The 27,654-nt window shown below is 41.0% G+C and overlaps 1 protein-coding gene across 5 annotated transcripts; it reads left to right on the top strand.

The window, feature by feature from the left end:
* Window positions 1-2,714: 2,714 nt before the first annotated feature.
* Window positions 2,715-27,201, top strand: QPCT (glutaminyl-peptide cyclotransferase). 5 transcript variants are annotated; one of them, XM_072770516.1, is made up of 8 exons: window positions 2,813-2,943; window positions 3,519-3,615; window positions 9,773-9,919; window positions 16,096-16,374; window positions 21,650-21,826; window positions 23,771-23,870; window positions 25,241-25,357; window positions 26,556-27,201. In XM_072770516.1, exons 3-8 carry the CDS (start codon window positions 9,845-9,847, stop codon window positions 26,699-26,701), a joined length of 894 nt encoding a protein of 297 aa, XP_072626617.1. In that variant the 5' UTR covers window positions 2,813-2,943; window positions 3,519-3,615; window positions 9,773-9,844; the 3' UTR covers window positions 26,702-27,201. The 5 variants fall into 5 exon arrangements, with proteins under 5 accessions (XP_072626615.1, XP_072626617.1, XP_072626616.1 ...); XM_072770514.1 differs by lacking the exon at window positions 3,519-3,615 and having other exon boundaries at window positions 2,715-2,943; XM_072770515.1 differs by lacking the exons at window positions 2,813-2,943; window positions 3,519-3,615 and adding an exon at window positions 3,936-3,959.
* The last annotated feature ends 453 nt before the right edge of the window (window positions 27,202-27,654 follow it).

The raw sequence follows: 27,654 nt of genomic DNA, 5'->3' as shown, positions 1-27,654 counted from the left end.
AGTACTAAGTAGCAGTTACATCATCAGTGTAAATTTAATACAGTAAAATAAGCTAATTTTGCTTTCATAATATTATAAATATTGATTCGACCTTGCAGACATTCAAAGGGGTCTTGGAGAATCCCCAGGAATCCATGGGTCACATTTTGAGAACAAAGTTTTGTTGTAACAAAACTTTCTGGTTATGATTGCATGAGTCCAATGGTGGGATTAGCTGTATGAAAATCCTGCCATGGCAACTGTATGGGGGTAATCTTTTATAGCAGTTAGGTCCTTTCTATGTTCAAATCACAGTACAGAATCTATACTGTAATAAAGATGATAACCACACCACTTGTGATTAGTGCTCTCACTGTATACACAACTGATTTTTTTCCATGAGAAATGGGGCCTGAAATTGTTTAATTGAACATAATAGTCACGGGTTATCTTCCCTCGGAAGAATGTGAAGAAAGGGAAAGTTGCAGCAGGGGAAAAAATAGCAGATATAAGGGATTTCTGACAATTTCCAGAACGAAAGAAGGGAGAGAAATAGAATAAGTAAAGGAAAAGGAAAGAAGGATACACAAGAAAAGAATCAAGAAAGGAGTAGGGATACACAGAGGCTTGTGTCGGATTTGTAGTTCTATGGAGAGTTGTCAGAAAAGCTTACGTGTAAAAAAACAGCTTACTTACTAAAATCAGCTTCATTTATTAGTGCGGGATACATTCTGTGGATGCATTTGTGGTGGATACAGACAGGCACTGCTCAGATGCCCCTTCAGGGAAGGACTCTGCTCCAGCTGCTGGAGTGCTTCTGGCAGACAGCCTCTAGCTGTGGGCTCTGACTCCGTTGGCAGCAGAGAGCTGCTTGCAGGAAGTCATTCCACTAAGGTGGGGGTAGAGAGCCCTGGACATTTTGGCTAACAGGGCTTTCAGCTCCAGGGCTCCCCATGGGGTTGGGTGAGGCTGTGGAGGGGGACCCACTTCTCAGCTAACTTTTCCCTCTGCCAGCCCTATTCCTCCCTCTCTCCGCCTCAGGGGTTTGTCCCAAGGACACTCCCCAGGAGACACCCTGAATGCTAAACTCTGTCTCAGAATCAGTTTCCTGTAGCTCCCAAACTACAACAGCATTTATTGACTAAAATGTAACCAAAACTGAAGAAAACTGGAGCAGCCTAGGTGATGGGAAATCATCATAAAATGATGTGTTTAACATTTTAACTCGAATGTTTCCTTGTTTTTCATTTCAAATTGCTTATACTTAGCATGACATTACCTTTAACATTTTGTTTCACAGCAGTTTGCTATTCCTACCTTCCTTTTCTTACAGGAATCATATTGTGGAAAGATAAAAAGGTAACAGGGTACGAAAAACAATTAGGTGGTTTCTTCCCCAGCGACTCAGGAAATCCACTATTTCAAGGTTGGCTTAAGCAGCAAGAGAGGAAACATACTGGAAGATGTGGCAATGCTTTTGTTCTGAATTTTATACTAATTGAGAATTCTGAAGTAGTCTGATTGTTAGAAGAACTATCCTTGAAGGTAATAAAGAATTTAATTTTAAGCCTGTAGATTTAAATTGTCACTCAGAATTCTCAGACATGAATAGGATCCGTAATTTTGAAAAACAGGACAATAGGTACTTCATCCTGTCTTCCCCTGCAGCTCCAGAGGAGGGCAGAACAGTGGATTCCCAGGCCTGCCCTGTCTTTGACTCTTATGAGTTTAGGAGACAGAGTGGGTGAGTCTTCTGGCCAACTCCTTTACCTTCAGACCTTCAATTTTGGGGAATTAGGTCTGTTTCGGTGTCCTTGCTCTGATTTTTCTGGGGTCTATATGTTACAAGAAAAAGAGGCAGGCCGACCACACCCTAATCCTCATTGTCTGGAAGAAAAAGAGGATGGTGAAGGAATTGTCTTCACAACTTAGACCACATCCCTACAGACAAAACTGAGATATTGTTTTATTTTTTTTCTAGGATTACCTTGAAAAGCCAATGATACTGGTCATTGACGTTACAAAGTAAATACACTCGTATTTGGGTTTTCCCTTTGGGGACATGCGTTGGAGATGACGACCACCTAAAGAGCCACGGGGAACACTTTCGATCTCATTTATTTCAGATAATCACGTTCGTTGATCACGCCTCTCAGTTGGGGAGTAAGATGACCTGTTGCCCGTAAGGCAAGGTAACTATTTGCGAGAAAAAGGTAAAGATACGCTGGGTTGTTATAAAGGAAATACTTTGAGGGTTCTAGTTCAGGCTTGGTGCAGGGGGAGTCTCAGTTTCCTCATCTGTAAAGTGGGGTTAATACCAACCTCACGTGGTTATGCAGATTATAGAAGGGACATCGGGAGAGCCAGGCACCTAGGACAGTGCCTGGAACAGAAGTACTCAGTAAACGTCGATCCCCTCCCTGTCCAACCCTTCCTGAAGAGCTGTGGGAAAACACTTCATAACCACACAGGGTCTGAGGAACCCTCCCTCCCCTTTCTATCCCCATCCCCAGTTACCAGGCACCGGAGATCATAAAAATGCCTCTTCCCTGTCTCTTCCTTTCGTCCTCTCCAGGACAAGGAAGTGGCCGGCTCCTTCCCTGGGTTAGGTTCGGAAGCTCCGGCCTCCCGGGACAGCCCAGCCCCGGGGTTGCGAGGATCGGGGGTGGGGGGAGGAGAGCTGCGTCCTCGGCCTGCGCAGCGCAGTGGGGAGGGGACCGGGAGGCGATGGGGAGGCGGGCGCAGTCGACCCGGGTGGAGAAGGAGGGCGGCGGAGGACGCGCGTTCCCGGGCTCGTGACCGCCTGCGGCCGGGGGAGCCGGCGCCCAGACAGCTTCGGAGATGGCAGGCGGCGGGGACCGGCGTGCCACGGACACCGTCCACCTGCTGCTGCTGCTGGCTGCCCTGCCCCTGGCGGCCCGGGGGGTCAGACGCCGAGGCTCGGTGGACTGGATCCAGGAGAAGGTGAGCGGCGCGGCTGGTGGTGTACCTGGGCGGCTGGGGCGACGCGCGGGCGCCCGGGGCCGGGAGACCCCACCTTGGCGGGGTGGGGAGGCGGGCAGGGCGGTCGTCCCCCGCCCGGGCAGCCGCGCGCGCGCCACGGGCGCCCGCGGGAACCGGGGCTGCGCGTCCCGGTCGGGGCGCCTCACCGGCCCCGGGGCTGCTTTGGAGACGCCCCCGGGGCTGAGTGATGTCACCCGCCTCCCGTGGGCTGCGGTCTGATGCGGGTACCGACAGGCACAGGAAGTGTGTCTAGCCGGCTGCGGCCGAGACGCGAGGTGAGGGCGCCCCGCGGCGCCGCCGCCCACTCGGGACCGCCGAGGCCCGCGGCTGCAGCGCTGGGCTGCGCGGGGGCGCGGGGCGCGGGGCGCGGGGGTGTGCGCACCGCCCCCACCGCTGCCTCCGCCGACGCCCTGGGACGTCCCGGTCTCCGGGCAGTGTCTGGACCCACGCGTGCTCCCGTTTAAGGTTTTTAAGCCGAGCAGCTCTAACTGGAGGAGACCAGCTTCACTTTAAGACATTTTCTTTTTTCTTCAAAGAGAATAAATGCAGTTGCCAGAGCAATGTATCTAGTTGTAGGTGGGAGATTTGTTAAGAGGAACCCAGGATGCCAGTTTCCTCTGGTGAAGTAACCAGGTTTGAAATGATTTCTTTTTCTTGTGTAACTGTTTTGAAACCATGACGTTGCTAGGAAATTATGCATATGTTAATTATTGAAGTAAACTAATATGCTTTAAAAAGTACTAAGAAACACAGTTAAAGGGTTATAAGCTTTGACAGTGCTGCTGGACAGATCTTTATTTTATTTATTCATGAGAGACAGAGAGATATAGGCAGAGGAAGAAGCAGGCTTCCCGCAGGGAGCCTGATGCGGGACTCGATTCCAGGACTCTGGGATCACGACCTGAGCCAAAGGCAGACACTCAGCGACTAGCCACGCAGGTGCCCCTGTTGTTGGACACATCTTTTAAATGCTTATGGTATGCTTGTATTTCCTGACACGTTGGCAGTACAGGGCACTGGTGAACCCACAGGCCTTGTCTGGGTCACATGCAGAGTTGCACCCAGCCACAAGCCTGTGTACATAAATAGCCCACTATAGTTCTCTGTGTTATGCTTCCTTAGTTTCACCATTTAGACGCCACAAAGTGCCCCTGCTTCCATGTGGAGACCACCAGCCACAGGGAACCTGGTGAGGATGTGGGAAGGCAACTCAAGAATAATTGCATTATAAGAAAAACTTTCCATGGGTGTTCAGTAGGAGTAACATCCATCAAGGAACATTGAGTTCCATACCTAAATCCTTTCCTTCTTCCCTTCACCCTGAGTACCTTCCTGGTCAGAAATTAGGAAGGCAATTCATTAACTGTCCTTTTATTGTTGGTTATTTGGGTTATTTCCAAACTTGTCCTGTCATAAAGTTGGGAACCAATGTATTGGTAGGGGTCCTCCTCCAGGATCACCTCTGACATGCTCTAACTGCTGTTTTCAGCACTTCACACTGTTCTACTTCTGGAGTTATACATATTCTGAAGGTTTTTAGGTTCCCCTCTTCCATGGTTTTAAAAGTCTATAGCCATTCACCACTTTACCCACCATGATTCTTAGGGAAACCACAATGGAGACTCCAAGGCAGGCACAGGGAGGTCGGTGGTAGGCTGGATATTGGTAGGAGTCTTGAAAGACAAAATGTGCCTTTTTTTGAGCTTCTACAACCTGGCAGGTAAGTACTTTAATGTCCTTACAGATAAGTAGGGCTTTCCTACTCATAGCCAGTAAGTCAGGAATCTGGGATTTGACTCCAAATTGTCAGTTCAGGGCAGCCTGAGTGGCTCAGCAGCTTAGCGCGGCCTTCAACCCAGGGCGTGATCCTGGAGACCAGGGATCGAGTCCCACGTCGGGCTTCCTGCATTGAGCTTGCTTCTCCCTCTGCCTGTGTCTCTGTCTCTCTCTCTCTCTCTGTCTCTCATAAATAAATTTAAAAAATCTTTAGAAAAAAAAATTGTCAGTTCAAAGCGTACATTGCTTTTCTTTTAGGTAGAGGGCTTCTTGCATTGAAAGAAGACAGAACTTTTTTTTATTCAGCTCTCAACTTTTCCATGACTGCATTTGTCATGTCAGAAGCATTGGGCACAACAGAAGGATTTCTGTAAACGCTGGCTGGGTTGAATCTACTGGTAGACACAGGAGACACTACTGGTTATCTGGGAGACACTCATATGGAATGAAAACTGGAATTGAAGTCTCTGGGCTTCTATAATGATCTCCCTCTAATTCAATGGCTTGGGACCTCAAATCCCCCTGCAAGTGGGACCAGCTCTACAAATTATGTAATTAAAACCCTCTTTGGCCTGGCACCATATGATTAGCCTAGAGGAGATGTTTCAGGATATCTGGTTCACACTTTTTTAGTTGAAAGATTCTTGTCACCCAAAGCAGACTTATTGTCCTTTCTGCCTGTCTGAAAAGACAAGGCAGGGGCTGTAATAGAGATTTGTTCCTCTGAGAATGCCTGTACCAAAGAAACTTGTCTATGTGTCTTTTCACTGAAATAAGCCTAGACTATTTTGGGGTTTGCACTTAACACTGGGCTCAGCGCTGTTTTTTGCCTCATTTACTTTCTTCATGTCCAGCCCAGAGTTTCTTTACAGGTTTCTTCTCTCACAGCTTCCTCTCATCTCCGCATAGATTTTTATATTTATTGGGTTCTGAGAGTAAGGCTCCTTGAAAGTTGAATGGGCACCATTTTGGTTGGGAGAGTCCAGTGCTTTTCTGTACAGGGCTTTAATGACTAGGAAGGCATAAATAATTAACAGAGTGTGGTTGTTTTCCCTTCTCTGTCTTTCACTGACTGTGAAGCTTTTATTCGTATGGTTTCACAGGGGCATCTTTCCTCCCAACGAGGCAGGGAGAGGAGGGCTCTTTACTGAAGCATGTTAATTAAATGATTGAGCCCAGGAGATTGAGGAGCAACACATGAAACTGGGTTTTGAGGAGCATCAATCAATGGGCCTGTCTGCTGAACTTACCCTTCATTCGTCCATTAAGCATTTTTTGGTGCTATTTCTCAACTCTGTTTAATCTATGGTATCTGTTACAGCTAGCAATGCTGGAGGGTTCTCTATCTTGTTCCAGTTTTTTTCTTAAATCTTTTAAGAACTCTTTTACAGATTGCCATAAATTGCCCATTTAACCATGAGCTTGATTTCCTCCCTACTGTGGACATGCCAGGAAGGACCTAGTCCACAGTGAACAGGTAGGCTTGGGGATGCAGTAATGGACACGAAACAGAAAAGGAGTCACTGGTCAGATAGCCTTCCTGACACAACAGTTCTCAGTTGTCGCAGAGACTGCCCTTGGGCCAGCCCAATTCTAGGCATCACAGGTATTGAAATGAGAAATTTTTTTTAATGATTTTATTTATTTATTCATGAGAGACACAGAGACAGAGAGGCAAAGACATAGGCAGAGGGAGAAGCAGGCCCCTCGAGGGGAGCCCGATGTGGGACTTGATCTGGGGACCCCAGCACCACGCCCTGAGCCAAAGGCAGACGCTCAGCCACTGAGCTACCCAGGTGGCCTGAGATGAGAAATTTTAAAAAAGAGCAAAGACACCAAAATTGAATCATAGCCCTTTTTAAAGCTCTTTGCAGCAGGTAGCTGCTTGTTTCTCCCATTTAACTGACTTGCTATTTATAATGTTCATTTTGCTTTGTTATGATGTAGACACAGGCTTTTCTAAAGACAGTTTTAGAGAGACTGTTCATCTGTCAATGCCTTATTTGATGACCTCACCCAATATTGACTGAGTACTCAGTATACCCCAGGCACTGTGTGGCTACGGGAGGCACTGGGCTATAAAGACAATCATTGCCCTCATGGAGCGGATGGCCTGTATGAAATCAGATGTTAAACTGGTTGACATACAGGAAAGTGGTCTCCAAGTCATCATCTGAGTAAGCAGGAAGGAGTCAGGTGAAGAGGGAAGAAATAGCCTGCAAGCCGGAAGTGACAGCAGGTGCAGAGGCTGTGTAGAGCAGAGTCTCCCACTGCTTTGGGACCTGGAAGGTGGCCAGGGTAACTGAAGCTTGGTGCACTGGGGTGAGTGGTCTGACCTGGGGGCAGCGAGGTGGCAGGAAAGACCAGACAGGCCTGGTTAAGGAGTAATTAACCATAGACGTCTTCCCACTTCTTCTTACCTCTAGTTTTTTCTTTGCCCTTTTCACATTTCTGTTATTTTGTCTGTTAGTGTCAGCTTTCTTCTCCAAGCACTGTTTGAGAGCTAACTTAAGTAGACTGAGGTCCTGAAAGGACCAAGGGATTTAAAGGCTGCAGTGACAATCTTATGCAGGACATATATTTAAAATTATATCAGTAAACGAAGACTAACTTTAAGATGTTCAGGCACAACATCCACATTTAGGGGTAACTGGCAATTCACAGATGAGGCAGGGAGGCAGCAGAGGGGCAGAGGACTGGGAATCCATGGAACCCAGATATTTTCATGGACTTACCTGGAACTTTCCTATCACCTTGGGAAAATCATCTGGTCTCTATGAACCTCAGTATCCACTGACATAAATCCAGGAGTTTGGACTGGATCATCTATAAGTGGTCGTTCCAGCTCTAAATTCTATACCTCTTTTGTGTTTGATAGATGATAACAGAATGATAACTTGTTGAATGTTTACTATGATAGCTTACATATATTAGCTCACTTAATTATAATTACTCTAGAAAGTAGGTGTTATTTCCTCCATTTCACAGATGGAAATTGAGCCTTAATGAGGTTAAGTAACTTGCCAGAGTAACAGCTAGTGAGGGGTGGAGAGCTGAGTTGAGAGTGTGTGTCTGAACCCACAGCCCCTACCCTTGTAATGATCACCCCAGAGAGTAACATGGAGACACAGCCAAGTGTAGAAGAGTATAAGTAATTTGGCAATTGGCATTCTTTAATTCCACAGTTTCTCACTAGCCGCATGGAGTGAAAATACCTATGTGATCACTGAGATATATTCAACCAACACTAGCATTGGAAAGATCTGTGAAGTAGACAAGGCTCCCCCGATTTCTGCTTTGCATTCCAAAGAACTTAATATTCAGGGTGCCTGGGTAGCTCAGTCAGTTAAGCGTCTGCCTTCAGCTTGGGTCATGATCCTGGGGTCCTGGAATTGAGACCTGTGTTGGGCTCCCTGCTCGGTGGGGAGCCTGTTTCTCCCTCTGTGCCTCCCCCTTTTCATGCTCACTCTCTCTCTCAGATAAATAAAATCTTTAAAAACAAACAAAAAACCCCCACAGAACTTAATATCCTAAAGTTACCTTCATCATTCCCCTTAGGGAAGAAATCACCTGATCAATCATCCACTTCCCTGTGGGAGGAGTGACATGTTCTATCACTGAGTACCTGATAAACATGCAATGAATGAATGATTCATTATTATTAGTATTGCAAGAAAATACAGCATGCATAAAGTCATAACCAAAATACATATTTGAAAACAACAACAACAAAAAACAAAACAAAAAAACCCCCAAAATACACATTTTGATATTTATGTTTATTTAGCTCTTTAAGTTAAGGTTAACTCAGCTAATAGGTAAATGTTCCTAAAAGTGTGGGTGTTAATAGAATTTTAAAATATTTTAACTGAAGTTAAAAAGTGTACTATTTAGTGGGTTATAGAATCATCAAACTCTGGCTGGAAGGAATTTCAATGATCATGTAGTTTAGAACTGTCCAATAAAAATATATGATGAGAAGCACATATGGAATTTTAGGTTTTCTAGTAGCTCCACTAAAAAAGCAAAAATAGGTGAAATTAATTTTAAAAATATATTTCATGTAACTCAATTTACAAAAAAATGATCACTTCAATATATAATTACCATAAAATTTAATGAGATATTTTTACATTTTTTTATTCTAAGTCCTTGAAATCTAATGTGAATATTACACTTACAGCCTATCTCAATTCAACTAACTACATTTCAAGAGCTTAATAGCCATATACAGCTAGTGGTTACCATACTGGACAGTGAAGGTATAGCTCAAATTCAGGTTTTTTGAGGGGAATGAGAAATTAAGGGACCTGCTCAAAGTCATACAACCTATGAACGACAGCCAGGGGCTTTGAATCCAACTTCTCTGACTTCAAGACAGTGTTTCTTCACCAAATTGCCTTTTTTTTTTTTTTTTTTTTAGATTTTTATTTATTCATTTTACAGACAAAGAGAGAGCACAAGCAAGGGGAGAAGCAGGCAGAGGGAGAGGGAGAAGCAGGGTCCTTGCTGAGCAAGGATCCCAGAGGCGGAGCTTGATCCCAGAACTCTGGCAGGTTAAGGCAGATGCTTAACCCAGGCACCTCTGTAATGTCATATTGCCTTTTTATAAAGCCATTGTAATAATAAAGTATAATCATTTTGTTGGCAGCAGTTTTTAAAATGTTGGGTTTTCTTAAGAATAGGAGATTAATAATTGATATTTTAAATCTTAGTTTTACATAGTATTTGTACTAAAATTATTACAAGTTACACAGGAAGTGCCAAATATTAATTCTCAGGTTCAATGCATTAGGTTCGTTTGGTTTTTAAAATAAGCTGCCAAAACAGTGAAACTTTCTAGATCTAAAGGGCCAGTTTTAAAGTTGAGTAGTTTAATTTGCTTTATGATGTAAGAGCTATTTCTTTAGTTTGAGGTTCAAAGGAAATAGTTCTCTATTGCAAATGTCTCAGGGTTGAGTCTTGACCATTTTATGAAATGATATCCAGTTAAATAATGTTATTTAATCCTCAGTATTATCATGAACCAGCCATTTTGAATTCATCGTCTCTTCGACAAGTTGCAGAAGGCACTAATATTTCTGAAATGTGGGAAAACGACTTACGACCATTGCTTATAGAGCGATACCCGGGATCTCCTGGAAGCTATGCTGCTCGCCAGGTGAGGATGCCGCACATAGACCAGAAGGTTGTTGAACACTTTGCTTTCACATGAGAGATAATATCATGTCCTAAGTTTTTGTCTCATATTCAGGTCTGTCATCTCATCTTATTATTCACCAGAAGAATCGACCCAGAAAATCAAGCAACTGAGAGTGAATGTCTGTTCTGAATTGAGTGATACATGTTAATCTAAATCAAAGTATGTGTCTAGTTTCTGTGGGTACAACAGCAGATAGGGTACTAAGCATTCAACTCCTGGTCATTTCTATAACATATCCCCAGGCACCCAACCACATTTTCTTGGATCCTAACCCCCAAAGTCAATAGCCCTAGGTGGTCCTTGCCTGACAATTCTGGGCCATGGGTGAATTACTGTTTTATCAGGCCTTCATTCCTCTTGGGAAATTGTATTCTCCCTGGAGGGAAAATCAAGATCAGTGATAGTGATAAGCTACTTGCACAAGTGGGATGCTTCTGAAACTTCTGATTCATGTTAAAAAGAATAGTAAAAAACTTTTAAGAATTAGATTTTATACACACAAAGGTAAAAATAGATTTAACCAACACAAGAGTTCCATGAAAAAAATCCGCACTCTTATTATTTGCATCACCTGGGATTTACTCTGATATTGTTCATTCTACTTTACTCGTTGGTTTTGTTTTGCTTTTTAATGCTGGTCATGACACAGTAAACTGATTTCAAGATCCACTGATTTTACCACTGTAATTTGAAAGACACTGCTCTAGGAGGTAAATTAAACCATAGTTGGGCCAGACCTTGAATGTCTCTGCCTCCTTACTGCCAGTCTTCCTAAGTGATCTGATATCCCACCTCTAAATGACCATTTTGTTTGTTTGGTTTTTGTTTTCAAAATAGCCCCATTTCAAGGGGGAGCTCAAGAAAGAATGGGGAGAGACTGGCCCCTCAAATCCTCCTCTGAGTGTACTCCACCTGCCTATCTCTCCAGGCAAAAGACCTTGACCCCTCACTTCTGTAGTAGAGTGACACCTGCAAGGCCCAGCAACACAGCCATTATGCTCATCCTTTGTGCCCAGTACATGGCTCCTGCCTCTCGCATCTAACCAGGATAGCCATCGTCTGTTGCACCACTAGGCTCTTGTCTTCCAACCAAACAGCATCTGTTTCTCCCAAGGAATTAGACAGTGGAGATCCAAAGAGCACCTTAGGTCTTTCTAACCTTTAGGCAGACCAAGGAATAATAATGATGATGGATGACTTTCATGGAGCACTGTTTTTTGTCAGGTCCTTTATGGAGTTCTTTGAATGGATTTTTCTCATTTGGTCCTCACAACAATGCTATCAGTGGGTACTATTATTATCCTAGTGCTACAGATGGAAAAGGCCTGAGATTTAGCTATATGGATTAACTTGTTAGAGATATACACATAGTAGTGATGAGACCAGAATTTGGATCCAAATCTGCTGGACTCCTACATCCTATCACTAAAGAGCATTGGCTAGGAGGAACCAATTCTGTAGTGTGTGTTCACACATGTCTCCAGCCCTGGATCTTCTCTTGCCTGAGTTGGAGAATGAGACACATACCACTCATTTCAATGATATTTTCCAGGCCTCATCTCCCAAGCATTTTCTGAAAGGAAGCTCAGGATGCTTCCTGGGGCTTTCCAAAATCATCAGTTCCTCATTAGAAAAAAAAAAAAATTAGGTCTATAGATTCATTCACTCAATTCAACTTCTTTCATTTCCCCATACCATATGATCAGGAGGCTGTACATACACAGAAACATATATGAATACTTCAGACCTGAGTTTCCTTGCCTGGAGGCTCTAGAAATTCTTAAACTCAACAAATATTGCTACTTGGATCTATATTTAGCTTTCAACAGAATATATAGCATAAATAATACACACAGGCACTGTTGTGATTAAAAAAATACATCAAAATTACAGAACACATAACACTTTCCATGGCATCATGTGGGGTGGAGGCAAATGAGAAGTTTATTGACAGTATTTTGGAATGTGTTGGGACCTGTTTGCTGGGTTGCTTATGCATGTTCTAGCTGATGTGGCAGTAATCCGAACAGGATGGTTATGATGGAAATTTCACTTAAGAGATTCAGTTTTATAGTTTTTTGAGAAGAAAATCATCATGAATTTTTAGAGAGCTGCCCCTTAAGCTATGCAAGATAAAGGGTTTCTGCTTTAGAAGAGATAGATGATGCTTAGGATATAATGAGAGAGTTACATTAATGGACTCAATTTGACCAGGATTAGTACCTGTCACTCAGAACTAAATTCAAACAAGAATAGTAGAAAATCTACTTTTTTTCCTGAAACCTTTTTGAGCACTGGATTAGATGTTTTGTAATTTATAGAGTTTCAGACTTACAACTAGATAAGACTCCCAAATCTAGAGGCACATGGACTTGGCATAAAATTGGTTATTGAACTGACCTTTGCAATTATCAGTAAAGATATGCATTGCTATGGATTCTTTTTCAGAGAATAATATAGGAACAATGTCCCAAAGTCTCCATTTTTTGTTTGTTTGTTTTAAGAGAGGGGAGGAGCAAAGAGAAAGGAAAGAGAAAATCCCAAGCAGACTCCATGCTGAGTAGTGAGCCCAATATGGGGGCTCAATCTTACGACTCTGAGATCATGACCTGAGCCCAAATCGAGTCAGGTGCTTAACCAATTGAGCCAACCAGGTGCCTTCCATAGTCTCCATTTTTATTGCCTCTGATCAATGAGCCTAATGATTTTTAGAGTATATTTTTAAAGAGAGAATTCATTTGGAAAGTAAACAGTATAAACATGTGAAATTTTGGGGTATTTCAGTGATTTCTTTCTGAAATAGGATTAGGAAAAATGGTTTAAAGATCAAGATGATAACATCTCACTAAGGAGCAAGCCAGAAACTTTGCCTAAAAGAAGCGAGCTAGAAATTTCAGGGTTGAAATCTCCCTGTAGATGAATAGTATATCTGAGAAGCTGAAGCTGGGCTTCTTCAGCTGAAAGTGTGGATATCCCTAGGTGGAGGGTCTTCTATGGAGAGCCCTCAGCATGGAGCCCAAGAGACGAATATGTGGTATGTCCAAGAAGGAATAGATACCCTAAAGTCTCCGGTGGCAGTATTCAGCATCCTGACAATGATCTGTTTGCAGACTGGGTGCAAATACTGTAGAATCTTCTTTCTCCAAACAAACAAGGTCTACTACTATCATTGTCTCTTGGAACCTGGAAATGAGAATTTAAGTGAAATTCAGTTAGACCCAGGATCATTGACTGATGCTAACCTACAATGCCTAGGCTCTCCCCAACCCCCGGAAGTAGAAGGTCAATATTTATGTCTATCTTTCTCTCTCTTCCTCTCTCACTCTCTGTCTCTCTCTCTCCTCATCTCTGCCTTTATCTTTGTATCCTTTTCTTTTTGGATCTACTCAGTGTCAGTCTCTCTGTGTCTTTGTCTCTCTCTGTCTCTATATATTCATCTTTATCTCTCTCCATCCTTCTTTTTCTCCTTTCCCCACTCCAAAAAATAAATCAAGAATAATCCAAGTACAATCTATATCCTAAATTGCATTTTGCAATTGGGAGGGGTGCTGAGTTCTTGCTAATAGGCTTCAGGAAGCATTCCCCATTTAGGGCATTCTAGTGAGCAAAGCAGTAGTTTTGGGAGCCTACTCTAGAGAATTGCAGTGGGAACTTGCAGACTAAGCCCGAGGGCCAAAAGCATAGTAAGGGATATTGGTGACCTAATTAGATTATGGAGCCAATTCGATTGTTTATAAAGAAATTCGTTGCTAAGATAATTAAAAAATATTTATGCTGAATAAAAAAGGTTAAAAGGTTGCTTCAATGAGAATTTTGGGGGGGGCATTTGCTGATGCTTTTGTGGATTTTAGTCTCAACATAAGGTATCAGAAATTATGTCCGCAACCTGTTTAGTAGTTGAGCAGTGGGTTTATGTGTGAGACCTTAGCTGAACAAAGCTAACAGATATATATTTTTAAAATCTCAATTCATTTTTGTAAGCACACAAGCTGCTATTGGCTTTGAAGCAGTTCATCATCTGGATACCAGATGTTCTGGAGTATACGCCTTTATTTTTTTTTTAAGATGACCCCTTTTATGGAAAATTTTCTTTTTCTCAAACTCTGGTAATAACTTATTTTCATATTCTGTAGAAAGCTTATCTGAGATGCAAAGTGATTTCAAACTACCAGTGTGTGATATCATATACTTTTATGTATTCTCACTGAGACTAACTTATTAGTTACAGTCAGCCTCTATTTAGTGATAACTTAATACTGTGAGCAAAGCCCAGTATTGAGAATTGTGGATGAAAACAAAGTTATGAGATATGAGTGATGATTTTAAAAAGGTTAGAAACATTTCTTTTTATTACTTGAAAAGAGAACCTGTAAACTTGTAATAGAAAAGGTAAGGGACTGTGCACACATGCTATCGTGGCCAAAGTCCAACTCACTATGGAAAGCAGAGAGTGATTATCAGTGAAATGTTTGTTTATTTGGCTTTTGCAGGTTTGAGTGGAGAATCACCGTCCTCTCTCTAGTTTAGTTATTTTCCTGGAAGCTTCCTGCCACGGTTTTTCCAAAACCTTTGCCTATGTGTCATGTCCCATTAGTTACGACAGGCCACACAAGAGTTGGGTAGGCTAGAAAATCTGGTATTTCCTTGGGGGGAAAAAACTTAAAAAAAAAAAAAACCAAAAAACCCTGACAAAACCCTTCCATTCTTTTCTAGTTATTATGAGTTATTTATCACCTCAAATTTCATCCCTATTGAATATTAATTGTGGAACAAATTGCCAGTTATGGTGGTGGTTAGTTTGTCTTTTGATGTTTTAAACCAGTCCTCTAAGACAAACTTACAAAGATACAATATTTCAAAATAAAACAAGATAAATGAAACCTACTTAGAACAATGAAATGAGAGAAAATGGAGGCGGAAAAGGACAAATGGAACAGCAGTGAGCTCACTGTATCTCCTTACATCGCACATTCTAGACTATTAGGGAAGGCACTTCTGGTCTCGAAAGTGGAATTTCTTTTCCATCTGCAACCTGTCAGTCTATGTATTAGTCATAAGTTTCAGGTCATCAAGAGATGTGAAAATAGACTCCTTTTTATTTTTGCCATTTGTAGCGGGGTTTGAATCTACCTCGATGCAAAAGGAAAACCATGTGATATGTCATTACAGTTCAGAGTTGCTTATTGATTATTTTTTTAATCTTTTAAAAAAATTTTTTTATTTATTTATGATAGTCACAGAGAGAGAGAGAGAGAGAGAGAGGGGCAGAGACATAGGCAGAGGGAGAAGCAGGCTCCATGCACTGGGAGCCCGACGTGGGATTCGATCCAGGGTCTCCAGGATCGTGCCCTGGGCCAAAGGCAGGCACTAAACCGCTGTGCCACCCAGGGATCCTTTTTTTTTTTTAATCTTTTTTTTTTTAAATTTTTTATGCTTATTGATTCTTAAGGTGGACAGGACCTCAAATGTCCCCAACCATCTCCTTGCTATGGGACTTCATTACACCATCAGTATCTTTTGTTAGCATATATTACATTTTGAAGTATTTGCGGACCTTGGGGTACATGCTATGCACTTGGGACAAAAGGAGCTACCATTTGCTGTTTTTGCCCTCAAAGAGCTTACTGTAGTAGTTGAGACCTGTAGGACCTTGGTAGATTTGACTTCTCAAGATACCTTCTTCGCTTCTTAGAAATATTGAAAGTGGACTTTAATATGTACCAAACTGAGTCTCTGTCTCCTGATGTGTAGAAATGACTCTGCTATATTGTTAAATGAGAACAGCAAGGAGCAGAATCATGTGTAAAGTAGGTTCCTATAGAAACATGTACTCCTTTGCCAAATATGTGTTTGTGTGCTAATACATATTCATATAAACAATAAGAATGGTGTGGAAAAATATACATGAGACTATTAACATTGGTTAATACTAATGATTGGGATTTGCTTTGCAAAGTCGATGGTTAGGGGAGAGGGAGAGGAATCCTTCCTACTAATTCTATGATCCTTGCTATTAATTCCATAATCATGTATTGCTTTTTTAACTTGAAAGACATCACACAAAATTAAAATATATATAGAATTAACCAATGGAAACTGTCCAGATCTGAAATTTTGGTTTTTCTTTTGATCAGCACATAATGCAGAGAATTCAGAGACTTCAAGCCGACTGGGTCTTGGAAATAGACACCTTCTTGAGTCAGACACCCTATGGATACCGGTCTTTCTCAAACATCATCAGCACCCTCAATCCCACTGCTAAACGACACTTGGTCCTCGCCTGTCACTACGACTCCAAGTATTTTCACCCTTGGGACAACAGGGTGTTTGTGGGAGCCACTGATTCAGCCGTGCCATGTGCAATGTTGTTGGAACTTGCCCGTGCCTTAGACAAGCAACTCCTTTCCTTGGAGGTATTTGTTTCCGTCTCGTGTATTCTTGGGATAAAACACATTAGAAGAACTCAGAGTGAATTCTAGGATCCTTGGGAGAGTAGGAAGGCCATTTAGAAATGTACTTTCAGTACACTTTATACTAATCTGTTGCAAAATGATGTGAGTTAAAATGAATATTAATTGGAAGATTATACTATTTGAAATGTTAACCATGCGGGGTAAATCTAAGATACATAAGAGTGAATTTATTCGTTGGCACTTGATTACCTAAATTTGCATACATATTAAATTAAATGCAACATTTTTTGCAACAAATGAAGCAGGTGTACAGTTGGTACAGGTATATATGTTTGAGAAGTATGTGGATTTCTTCTTGTTTATGTAGCCATGAAACATCACAACCTTCTAATCTGAGAGATGTGGCTCTTGAGGTGGGGGAGGGGGTTGCTGTAAAGTGGTGCTGAGAGTGGGTAATTCAGACATATCAAGATGAAAAGCATGGAGCAGAAAATGCATTATTGTTATTATCTGTGAATCTTGGCTCAATTTTATGTAGCATAGCAGAGCTTTTGTTATGTTCTCAGCTCAAAATGCTTCTGGGACTCTCAGATGTTATTTCAGTCTCTGTTCTTAAGGGTATATTGGAAAAAAGTGCTAAGCTAGATGAAGACATTTTGTTCAGATATCACTCATAACCAAGTAAACACAACAAAGCAAAAACAAAAAACTTTGTTCGCAGGCAACAAATGCCTTTTTTTCCCCCTGAGAGCTTTATGAAGGGGCCGGCCTCTGCTACAATGGAGGTAAAGAAGTAAAAGGTTTATCTTGTAATGGAAGTAATAGAGATATTTGATTCTATTTTTGCTGGATATGCTGAACTTGAAGAAAGCAAGAATTGTTTGTAACCTCTTGGTATCATTTTCACTGTTTTTTTGTTTTGTTTTATTTTGTTTCCTGAACCTTCTATAATGTCTTTCTCCCATTCTCTGCTCTGCTTTTAACCAGTACCTTTCCTTAGCAATTGGGTGGGGGAGTTCAGAGGCTGATATGTTTGCATTCTACTATAAGGAGATTAAATGAAAGGCATAGTCCGTAGAATGGGTGTGTTTTCTCTGGGTGAACTCCTTTACCTTTTTCTATGTAGCTCATACCTGGTTTTAGTGACAGACAGAAAGAGCTGAATGAGTTGCTGGTTGGACATCCCCACTTAAAAAATACACACACATTCTCTTAATTATCCTTTCTCCTAGAAGTAACGGTGATGTGGGCAATTAAAAAAAGGACTAGTTTTGATTGAAATGTGAAGAGTATCAGATTCATTTTTCCAGTTGTACTTTAAAATAAATTTATATATTAAGGAGTTATCTTAAGATCTTCAGCTGTCATGGGTTGGGTAGGTGGTAGTGGATTGTGACCTGGGAGAGGGACAGGAGAATAGACTGGATTATTGCTCCAACTCTCTGCAACCCTCCAGTAGTAAGATTACAGGTATACATTCCCATCGTTTGCCTTCCCACCAGGTTGTATGTTTTCATTCGTTGACTCTGGGCTTGGTTATTTGACTTGTCTTGGCCAATTGGATGCTAGCAGATATGACACAAGCAATGGCTGGAGATGTGCTTGTGTAATCGGGCTGTTCTCTTGCATCTTTGCTACCACCAAAAGGGCATGCCCTGGCTGGCCTGCCAGTCTCAGGGGGAGGATAAGACATGTGGATCAGAGCCAAGCTTAATAACTGCACGATGAGGCAGAGCTCCTCCAATCAAACCCAGCCTAGATCAGTTGTCCCCCAGCTGATCCACGGACCCAGGAGGACACATAAGTGTTGCTTTAAGTTTGGGGTGGGTATTGGGGATCCCTGGGTGGCTCAGCAGTTTAGCGCCTGCCTTTGGCCCAGGGCGCGATCCTGGAGTCCCGGGATCGAGTCCCACGTGGGGCTCTCTGCATGGAGCCTGCTTCTCCCTCCTCCTGTGTCTCTGCCTCTCTCTCTCTATGTCTATCATAAATAAATAAATAAATCTTAAAAAAAAAAGTTTGGGGTGGGTATTTACCCCTTATTATTGCAGCATTAGCTGATACAGCTTTGGATGGGCAAAGACTGCAGATAATTCACTGATCATGTTACACTGGTAACAAGACATTTATCATATTACCATGAAGAACTGAAAGACCATCACAAATCAGGCCACACAGATTTTCCCAGATCCAAGATTGAGTTACCAGAGATTGAAGGCCACAGTTATTTTCTTGCTAATCCTGAAAAAAAAAATACAAAAAGAACAAGGTGCCTTATGGGACTCAGTATTATTGTCCACTCTTGTTTTAATGATTGGAACAGAAAGTAAACCATTGCACTGACCACTGGAGTCACTCACCTGTTGAACTTTCAGTGAGGCATCTGAACCTTCAAACCTACACAATATGAAAATTGCCTGCTCTTGCTTTTACCCTGGGCATGCATGAGTGGGATGTCTCTCATCCCAGGCAATCTTAATCTGCTCTGGTGTTTCATTATTGTGCTGTTTGATTTGGAACTAGAGCTTTGGAACCAGTCAAGGCCCTTTAAACAACTGGAAACTTACCATGTCTCCACTGAAGTATGTACCTTACACCTTTAGCCAATGAGAAAATCTGTTTAATTACTAGAGTTATTAAACTCCGAATACGTATGTATTGTATAGACAGGATGCATCCTGTGCTTAATGCTCTCAGGAGTTATGGAGAGGCTCAGTATAATAAATTATATTTATATGTATATACATTTACTTATTATAATAAATACATTATAAATATTCTTGTGGTCTAAGGAGTGATACTAAAACAATTGTGATGATTAGCATACAAAAATAACTTAATTTTCAGATGATAAAGACATATTTTTCCATCTTGGGAAATCACCCTAAAACAATCTTTGAAGAAACTAGGGAACATGTGTTAATGGGAACCACAATATGAAGACAGAAGGTAAATGGAGAAATGACAAATGACATGTCTGAGTAGAGAGAAGTCCTTTTCCCCAGTTTGAGGAAGAAGTGGAAAAGCCAGTAGTCCCCTGCCAAACTCCTGAAGTGGCTCAGGGTTTGGTGGAGATAGTAAGGGAGTTACAAGTGAGGCTGGGGGCTGAGAGGGAAGCGTTTGTAAGTCAGCACAAGGAGTACTGGGATATGTAGATTCCTACCCCATCCCTGGCAGATAGGTGAGGATGCCACCTGTGCATCCTTATAGGAGAGGACAGGATAATTTTTCTGGAGAAACTAAACCAGGGAAGTTCTGGATGTGAGGATGCCACATAGAGAGGAGGGCAGGAATGAAATGTCCCATGGAAATCAAAAAGATTAGGTGAAAGTCTGCGCATTGAACAGTGAGGTCCCCGGCCTTTGCCCCATTATCAGCATGAGAAAGCCAGCACTCAGCTTGTACCCCTCAGGTGGGAACCTGGATGCTTCTTCTCTGGGGAATTTGAACTACCTCATGAAAAAGACCCAAGATTTGAGGGGCTTTTGGGCACCAGATTACCCTCTAGTAAAACCAACCAATCTGTGTCTCTAATCAGTGTTTAAGTACCTTATTCTTTATTTTTTTAAAGATTTATTTATTTTTAGGGAGTGATGGGAAGAGGGGCAGAGGGAGAGGGAGAGAGTCTCAAGCAGATTCCCCACTGATCATGGAGCCCAACTTGAGACTCAATCCCACAACTCTGAGATCATGACCTGAGCTGAAATCAAGAGTCAGATGCTCCACCAGCTGTGCCACTCAGGCACCCCTAGTACCTCATTCTTTAATATGAATAAACACAAAGGGTGACCAGACATTTGAGGATGGTTTCCAGCATGAAAGAAAGAGAGTAAAATGATACGAATTGAAAAATGAATTTGGAGGAAATAGAGCACAAGGAGCAGGAGATAACTTAAGGGACACTGTTTTAAGTATACTTAGAGATTAAAAAAATTAAAAAAAACCCTTAGAGAGATAAGAGGAAACATGATCTCCATAACAGATTAGAGAGATCTCAGATTTACTTCAGTCTGATGGGAGCATATCCCCAGGAGTATGTTGAGGTAGAAGAAGCAAATGGTTGTATATTTTTCTTCAGCCAGCTTTAACTATATGCAGGCACGAGGTAGGCAGAGAGGTGGTCTAAAGGTTATATTTTTGCCATGTGAGCTTAACCAAGGCAGAGAGAGGCCAGGGGGTTGACTATGGTGAGAGGCAAGGGAGTGGTTAGAATGATTGTGGAATTTTAGCTGAATATGGAGTGAAGTACTTCATGGGGGGTGAAAGATTGTGAACAGGTGAAAGATTTAACAGATCAGGGATTCCAGTGGGGCTGGAGGACCGTGGGGGTAGGAGTCATCAGAAAAGCAAGAAGTGACAGTAAAAAGTATAAAATTGACCAGAATCCTACTAGCCCTTCTAAGTTCTGCTCAAATACTGATTCATCAAGTCTTCCCTGACACCCCAAGGATTTGACCTCTCATTCTGTGCAGTTCCCAGCAATGTTTTATGCTGCATCTATGACTGTTGTCACTCTTTGTCGCTCGCATATATATCTTTCCTAACACAATTGACATGTAGACTCCTTCACAGGAGAGGCTGTAATTATTATTCTTTGTGTCCTTGTTCCATTCCTTAAGGCAGATCCTTGGACCTAGATTCACTTAAAAATTACAGACTCAAATAATGTGGGAAGCAAGGAAGATTTGCAGTTATTTCAGGTTGCGTGTTCCCAGGAATGTGCACTGATGTGGAATGAAGCATTCAGGTCCTTTCTGAGCGAGTGGCGCTGGCTTAACAGCTGTAGCAGGGAGGAAAGAGAAGTGGGATTAGGCAGAAGAAGAAATCAATCAGCCAGTGCACGTTCAACAACTGTCTGAGCCAACCCTGGGGAGCTCTGGAGGTGCTGAGGCAGTCCCTGAAAGGGGCTAACAGCTGAAGACCTGCGGACAGCTCTCTTGGTGGCAGGGGCAACACATTCTTCTGGAGGGGAACGGGGTGATGTGTCACCTCACCTTACCCACCATGACAATATCAGAGTTTCAAATTTCTCTAAGGAGTAAGAAAAAATATAAGACTTCTATTTTCAGAGAAAGTGATATTTATATGGGTGACGACTGTGGGAGGTGGGATGATTTTTGGAGGCAAAGTGGTACAAAATACATTTTGGCATATTTTTACTTGCTCTGCTATCTTCCTTTTCTTCATGGCATATCTGTACTTTTGCCCAGTTAATAGGAAACTATCTTGTCTTTTAAAAATCCTGTTTTTGCTATCTTTTTACTATTCCTTTTACCAGAAAATTCCAGACTCCAAGCCAGATCTCTCACTCCAGCTAATTTTCTTTGATGGGGAAGAGGCTCTTCTTCATTGGTCTCTTCGTGATTCTCTGTATGGATCTCGGCACTTAGCTCCCAAGATGGCATCAACCCCACACCCACCTGGAGCGAAAGACACCAACCAACTGCACGGCATGGTTAGTCTGGGGAATTCTCATGGTGTTGCAGCTGCAGGCTCTGCCTCAAGGAAACCAAAGCTAAAGCCAATTAAAGACCTAAGAATGCCACTGCAGTCTTGGAGCAGAGTGTTTATTATGGAACATTCCTTGGCAGGCATTGGGCTTTTGAGGAATCCCAGAGCTGAAAAGAATGATTCTGGGTTAGAAGTTATGTTTGAAAAAAAAAAAAAGTTATGTTTGACTGAGCTTAATTAAAATAATGTAAAAAAAAATAAGATTAAGGAAACATCAGATTCAGTTCAGTTCAATGGGAGCACATTCCCTAGTTCTGTGGAGAGATGGTGAGAGCAAATTCCTTTTTTGAGGCCTCTACAAAGCTTGAGGAGGCTGGGGTCTTGGGAACTGGAGTGCGAGTGAGACATGTTATTGGGGATGGGAGTGAGGAATTTCCTTGATGTCCTCAAAGTATTATAATGACTCCAAGTGTGTATGTGATATTGTGTCAGATGTGTTTTGGTATAATATCATTGCATGGGGATGGTAACATTTTTGATGCTGCCTTAAAACTTTGCTCTTATTGAGTAATGGGTGTAATGCATGGCCGCATTTTAATTTCCATTTCTGGGCCCACACTCCATCCCTAGTTCCTCATCTCACTTTTGAGTTCTCTCCTTACTCTGTTTCTCTTCCCATATTTGACCTTCACTCAGTCTTAGATCCTCACTAACTGCAGCTTGGGACCTCATGCTATCCTTGAGACTTCATTTCTTCCCTGTCTTCATCCATCCCTGCCTTCACCATATCTGTGAACTCAAAGCCTATTCCTAACTCCCCCCCACTCATCCCTTTCCTTTGCCATGTCAATGACCTTCACCCTGGAGTCCAAATAGCCACATTAAGTGTCCTCTGTGGCTCTAACACATCATGCCGGCATTCTCTCCATACTGTTGTCTGTTGGCAGCTCATAATAGGTCAGGGAAATATGGTTGGCACTCATTCAGTCAGTCCTTTGCCCAAGTGGCTAAAAAGCGAAATTCAAAGGAGGAGGGGAGACCAGGTTGATCAAGAGGAGGGACAAAGTTATTTATCAGTCCAAATATATGAATCCATATTGATGGTTATCCAACTTTGTAAATATAGTCTTATTGCAAATAAACCCGTTTTCCCCCAATGAATGTTTTTAATCATCATTCATGAGTTAATAGATATTATGTCTTTAGAATCATAGACTCTGCAGATATTTATCTACTATGTGTCAGGATCTGTGCTACATATCTACCTGCATGTTGTCTCATTTATATAAATCAGGAGCTCTTAATGTGGGGGGTAGTCTTCAGGGAGTCCTCAAGCCTGGTGATGTTTTACGGCTCAAACGAGAAACACTGACGTAATTATGGAGACTTATCATCAGAAGGGGCCTTTAAAAACCAGTAATTTTGAGCTTCTGGTCTGATGGAAGAGGAAATGGGATCCAGAGACAGTAGGTCACAGAGCTTGTAGTCAAGAAATTTTTCCTATAGTCTGCTTTGAGGAATAAATAGTTACTACCCAAGTGCTTTCCCTAGGCAGCTGTATCATTACAGACTAAGGATATAAAGATCAGAAAGGCTTGGAATCCCATCTGAAAATAAAAGTAAATGTATTCTTTTTTAATAAAGAATAAAATATAAAATATCATCTGAATGTCCTCTTTCTAATCTATCCTTAGTGGTTTCCTTCTGGGGTTACAGACACCAAAAATTTATATTTTGCCATTTGTCCAGGTTGCATAAGCAAGATTTTTAAAAGTTCTTCAAGATAATTAACTTACAATGTTATTAAATCTTTTTTTTTTTCATTTATACAGCTCTCTAGATTATTCTGAATTGTTAAAATACAGTTAGTTTTGACTATTGTTTTTCCATTGGTGAATAAGAAATGTGTTTTGGTGACAGTGATTAAACAATTTTTTTTCTCCCTTAGGATTTATTGGTCTTGTTGGATTTAATTGGAGCGCCCAACCCAACATTTCCCAATTTTTTCCCAAAATCTGCCAGATGGTTTAATAGACTTGAAGCGATTGGTAAGCACCACTGTCACTAAAGGGTCAGCCGAGTTCCTCCCTATGAAAAAATGCTACATTTTAAAATTCAAATTTATAACAATAGAAAAAGAAAAAAGAAAGTTCAAAATTTTTGATTTAAATATATTATTTGAAAATATAATATACTTTTCTGGCTTTTTTTCTTGCTTTACTGACTAGTTTATTGCTCCCATTTATCTTTTTCAGTAGGCTCACTTTATTTTCCTGCATGAGACTGCATTTAGAACTGGAAACATACAATGCTACATTTAATGTTTGCATATCCCTAGCAATGGTTGGAAAGTATTTTCACAGAATCCTGTTTGCAGTGTATGGAATGCATGTCTAGAGAAAACACTCAGAAAAGCATGCTGGCTAATGATGACTGTCACAGTCCTTATGATACCAAAAAGGATTCTTTAATTTTTCTTTTTTTTTTTTTTTAATCTCTGTCATTGCCATCTTCTGTTTCCTACCTTGTTCAGACTTGGTTTTCCTTTATATCTAGAATCATCTCTATTTTCTAAGGAAGTAAGAGATTGGGATGTGAGAGAAAGCCAAGATCCTTCAAAAGTCATTTAAGAGACAGTGTAGTGTCAGTTAAATGAGAGTAGACTAGGCTAGAAGGTCAAGCCAGGCCATGCAAAGAAACAAAATATCTATGGCTCAAGAGAGAGAAATGGGTCTTGGAGAAGGAAAAGAGGAATAATTCTTCCCTTCATACCTCCACTACTCCTTACCCTGTAGTGCGCAGACACACACACACACACACACACACACACACACACACACACACAAAGCCTATTGGCATCAGGGAGAGATGAAAATGAGATAGATCTTTATGATAAAATCTAGGCCAGGAGACCTGCTTTTGAGGCAAGAACTTCAGTCTAGGAATTCGTATTAGCTACACAAACTTTACTGGAGCAGGACAGAGTTATATTTTTCTAAGTAGCAGGAAAAACAGTTCTCTCAATTCATACTTTCCACGTGAGTTCAGACTTTGCCAATATCCAAATCTAGAATATTATAAGAGAAATTTTTACCTGAGTCTGAGGTAAACCTGTCCCCACCCCACCACCCTGGCTTTCCTCTGGTTTTCTCATTCTCCATCTTTCCATTGTTCAACTTAGTATTTACCTCTAAGGAGGTTCTCACCTGTAAAGCTAGAGATGTGTGATTCTTCTCTCCCTTGAACTACTCCGAAATGTACATGCAAGTGTAGCCCAAATGCTTATTGCCGTGGGTATAGTGGGCTCACTGCTGCATATTGTTTAAAAGCGATGGCAAAGATTTCAAATTCCCTGTGAATTCTGAGTATTGATCAGCTAAGAATTGATAATCACCTACTGTTTAATTGTTGTCTGCAGAACAAGAACTCCACAAATTAGGTTTACTCAAGGATCACTCTTTGGAGAGGTGCTATTTCCAGAATCACAGTTATGGAGGGGTGATTCAGGATGACCATATTCCATTTTTAAGAAGAGGTAATGTGTGTGTATGTGTGTATGGACATGTGCGTGCACATATGTAGTTTTTACTTACTGTATATTTATTGTACTTTGTTTATTTGCAACAATATAGGAGGATAAGGAGCCATTAGATGTAATTACTTCATAGATTAAATCGTCCACTATTTCATGACTTCTCTTTTTTCTTAGAAGTCATTCCAAATCCTTAAACCCCTACCCCCATTCTAGAATATTTATAAAAGCCCATATTCCACTGACCCTGCCTTCTTATTCATAGAGTAAGATTATATTCTTATAATTTGTGTAACTCTGGTGTTTTCTGATTAATAGGGAAGCAGTGATGGAAGTCTAAATCATCTCAAGGGCTCCTGTAGTAGCTTCCCAATTGGTCCTAGCTTTTGCAGTTGCTTCCCTATTCCTTATTCTTTGTTCTTTGTTCTCTGTTCTTCCCTATTCTTGCTTTAAAGCTCTGGTGGCTTGCCATCATGTAGAATAAGACCCAAAGTCTTTACCATAACCTACAAGGATCTCCTTTTTATGACTCTGTTCTTCTCAAACATCTCCTCCTACCTTTCTCTCCAATTATTGCTCTGATCCAGCCACATTGTCCTCCTGCTGTTCCTCAAGCAGGCCAAACACACTCCTACCTCAGGACCTTTGTATTTACTAATACTGCTGCCTGGAATACTCATCCCCATATCTTTGCAGAGATTGTTTTTCCCTTTGTTGCACTTCTCTAACTAAATGTGAGATTCTCAAACAGGCTTTCCCTAACATTAAATACATCTTTCTTGGCCCAGCTGTCTGCCCCTCATTCTCTCTTCCCCTACCTTGTTTTATTATTCTTTAGAACCCTTATCATTCTCTGAAATTATTTTTATATTTGTTTACTTGCTTCTTTCTTTACTGGAATGTAAGCTCTTGTATGAACAGGGCTTCACCTTTTCACTGATGAACTCTCAACTTCTAGAATAGTGACTGGTACGTAGTAAGCACTTTAAAATTAGTTACTGAATACAGTGACATTTGTTGAATGAATGAATGGCTTTGGAGTAAAAGGGGAAGATACAAAGAAGTATACAGAAAATGATGAATTATCAGCTGTGGTTATATGGCACAGATCTCTCACTCAGACTTGTGTTTGAAGAGTGATACTTTCTAATTTACTCACTGGAGATAAGCACTTGATTACAAGTTGGTTCTTTCTTATTAGGCGTTCCAGTTTTGCATCTGATCCCATCTCCTTTCCCTGAAGTCTGGCACACTATGGATGACAATGAAGAAAATTTGGACGAAACAACCATTGACAATCTAAACAAAATCCTACAAGCCTTTGTGTTAGAGTATCTTCATTTGTAATATTCTGTCTTAGTTTGTGGTAATTGTATCTAGTTACACATTCAGAAGTCAAGGCACAACGTAAACTCACTCCAGACAGATGCCATGTGAAACCTCTATCCTATAGATTCATTCTGTGTCTTTGAATATATGATCAATAAATCCTAGATTTACATCATGTCCTAAATTGCTCATTAATTTTCATCAAGAGATAAAGAAAGAAAATATTTTAAAAACCCAGAAAATAAATATCTTTAAAAAGCTCTTTTAGATAAGAAACTATGGAACTAAATGAGTTTTACATATACAGTATCATGGTTTTCTAAATAGTACTTAAGGATAATGGTGATGTGCAATGTATAACTTGATTTTCTTTTATACTTGAGAATCCCTTGCTTATAATACAAAACAGAGATGTAGTTTGAACTTACTTTGAGAAGTTATTTTTCAAACTTCTTTTGAGAAATCTTTGTAGGGTTTATTTTATAAAAATTAATTAAAGTGTCTTCTTCAGAATCAAATGCCATGTGAGTTTCTTTTTTGATACATAAATGAAAAATTATATAATTTATAGTTCATTTGTTAAAAGATTTTATTTTATTTTATTTTTTTATTATTTTTAAAAATATTTATTTATTTATTCATGAGAGACACACAGAGACACAGAGAGAAGCAGACTCCATGCAGGCAGCCCGATGTGGGACTTGATCCCAGGACTCCGGAATCATGCCCTGAGCCGAAGGCAGATGCTCAACCGCCGAGCCACTCTGGGATCCCAAAAGATTTTATTTTTAAGTAATCTCTACACCCAATGTGTAGCTCAAACTTACAACCCCAAGATCAAGAATCTCGTGCTCTATTGACTGAGCCAGCCAGGCACCCCGTTAGTTCAATTTTGATAGTTTTACAAATTTAACATCTTTCTTTGTTTTTTTTTGTTTTTGTTTTTGTTTTTTTTAGATTTTATTTATTTA

Source organism: Canis lupus, chromosome 12 (assembly GCF_048164855.1).
Source record: "Canis lupus baileyi chromosome 12, mCanLup2.hap1, whole genome shotgun sequence".
NCBI classification, from domain to species: domain Eukaryota; kingdom Metazoa; phylum Chordata; class Mammalia; order Carnivora; family Canidae; genus Canis; species Canis lupus.
This window is presented reverse-complemented; position numbering and strand designations above follow the sequence as displayed.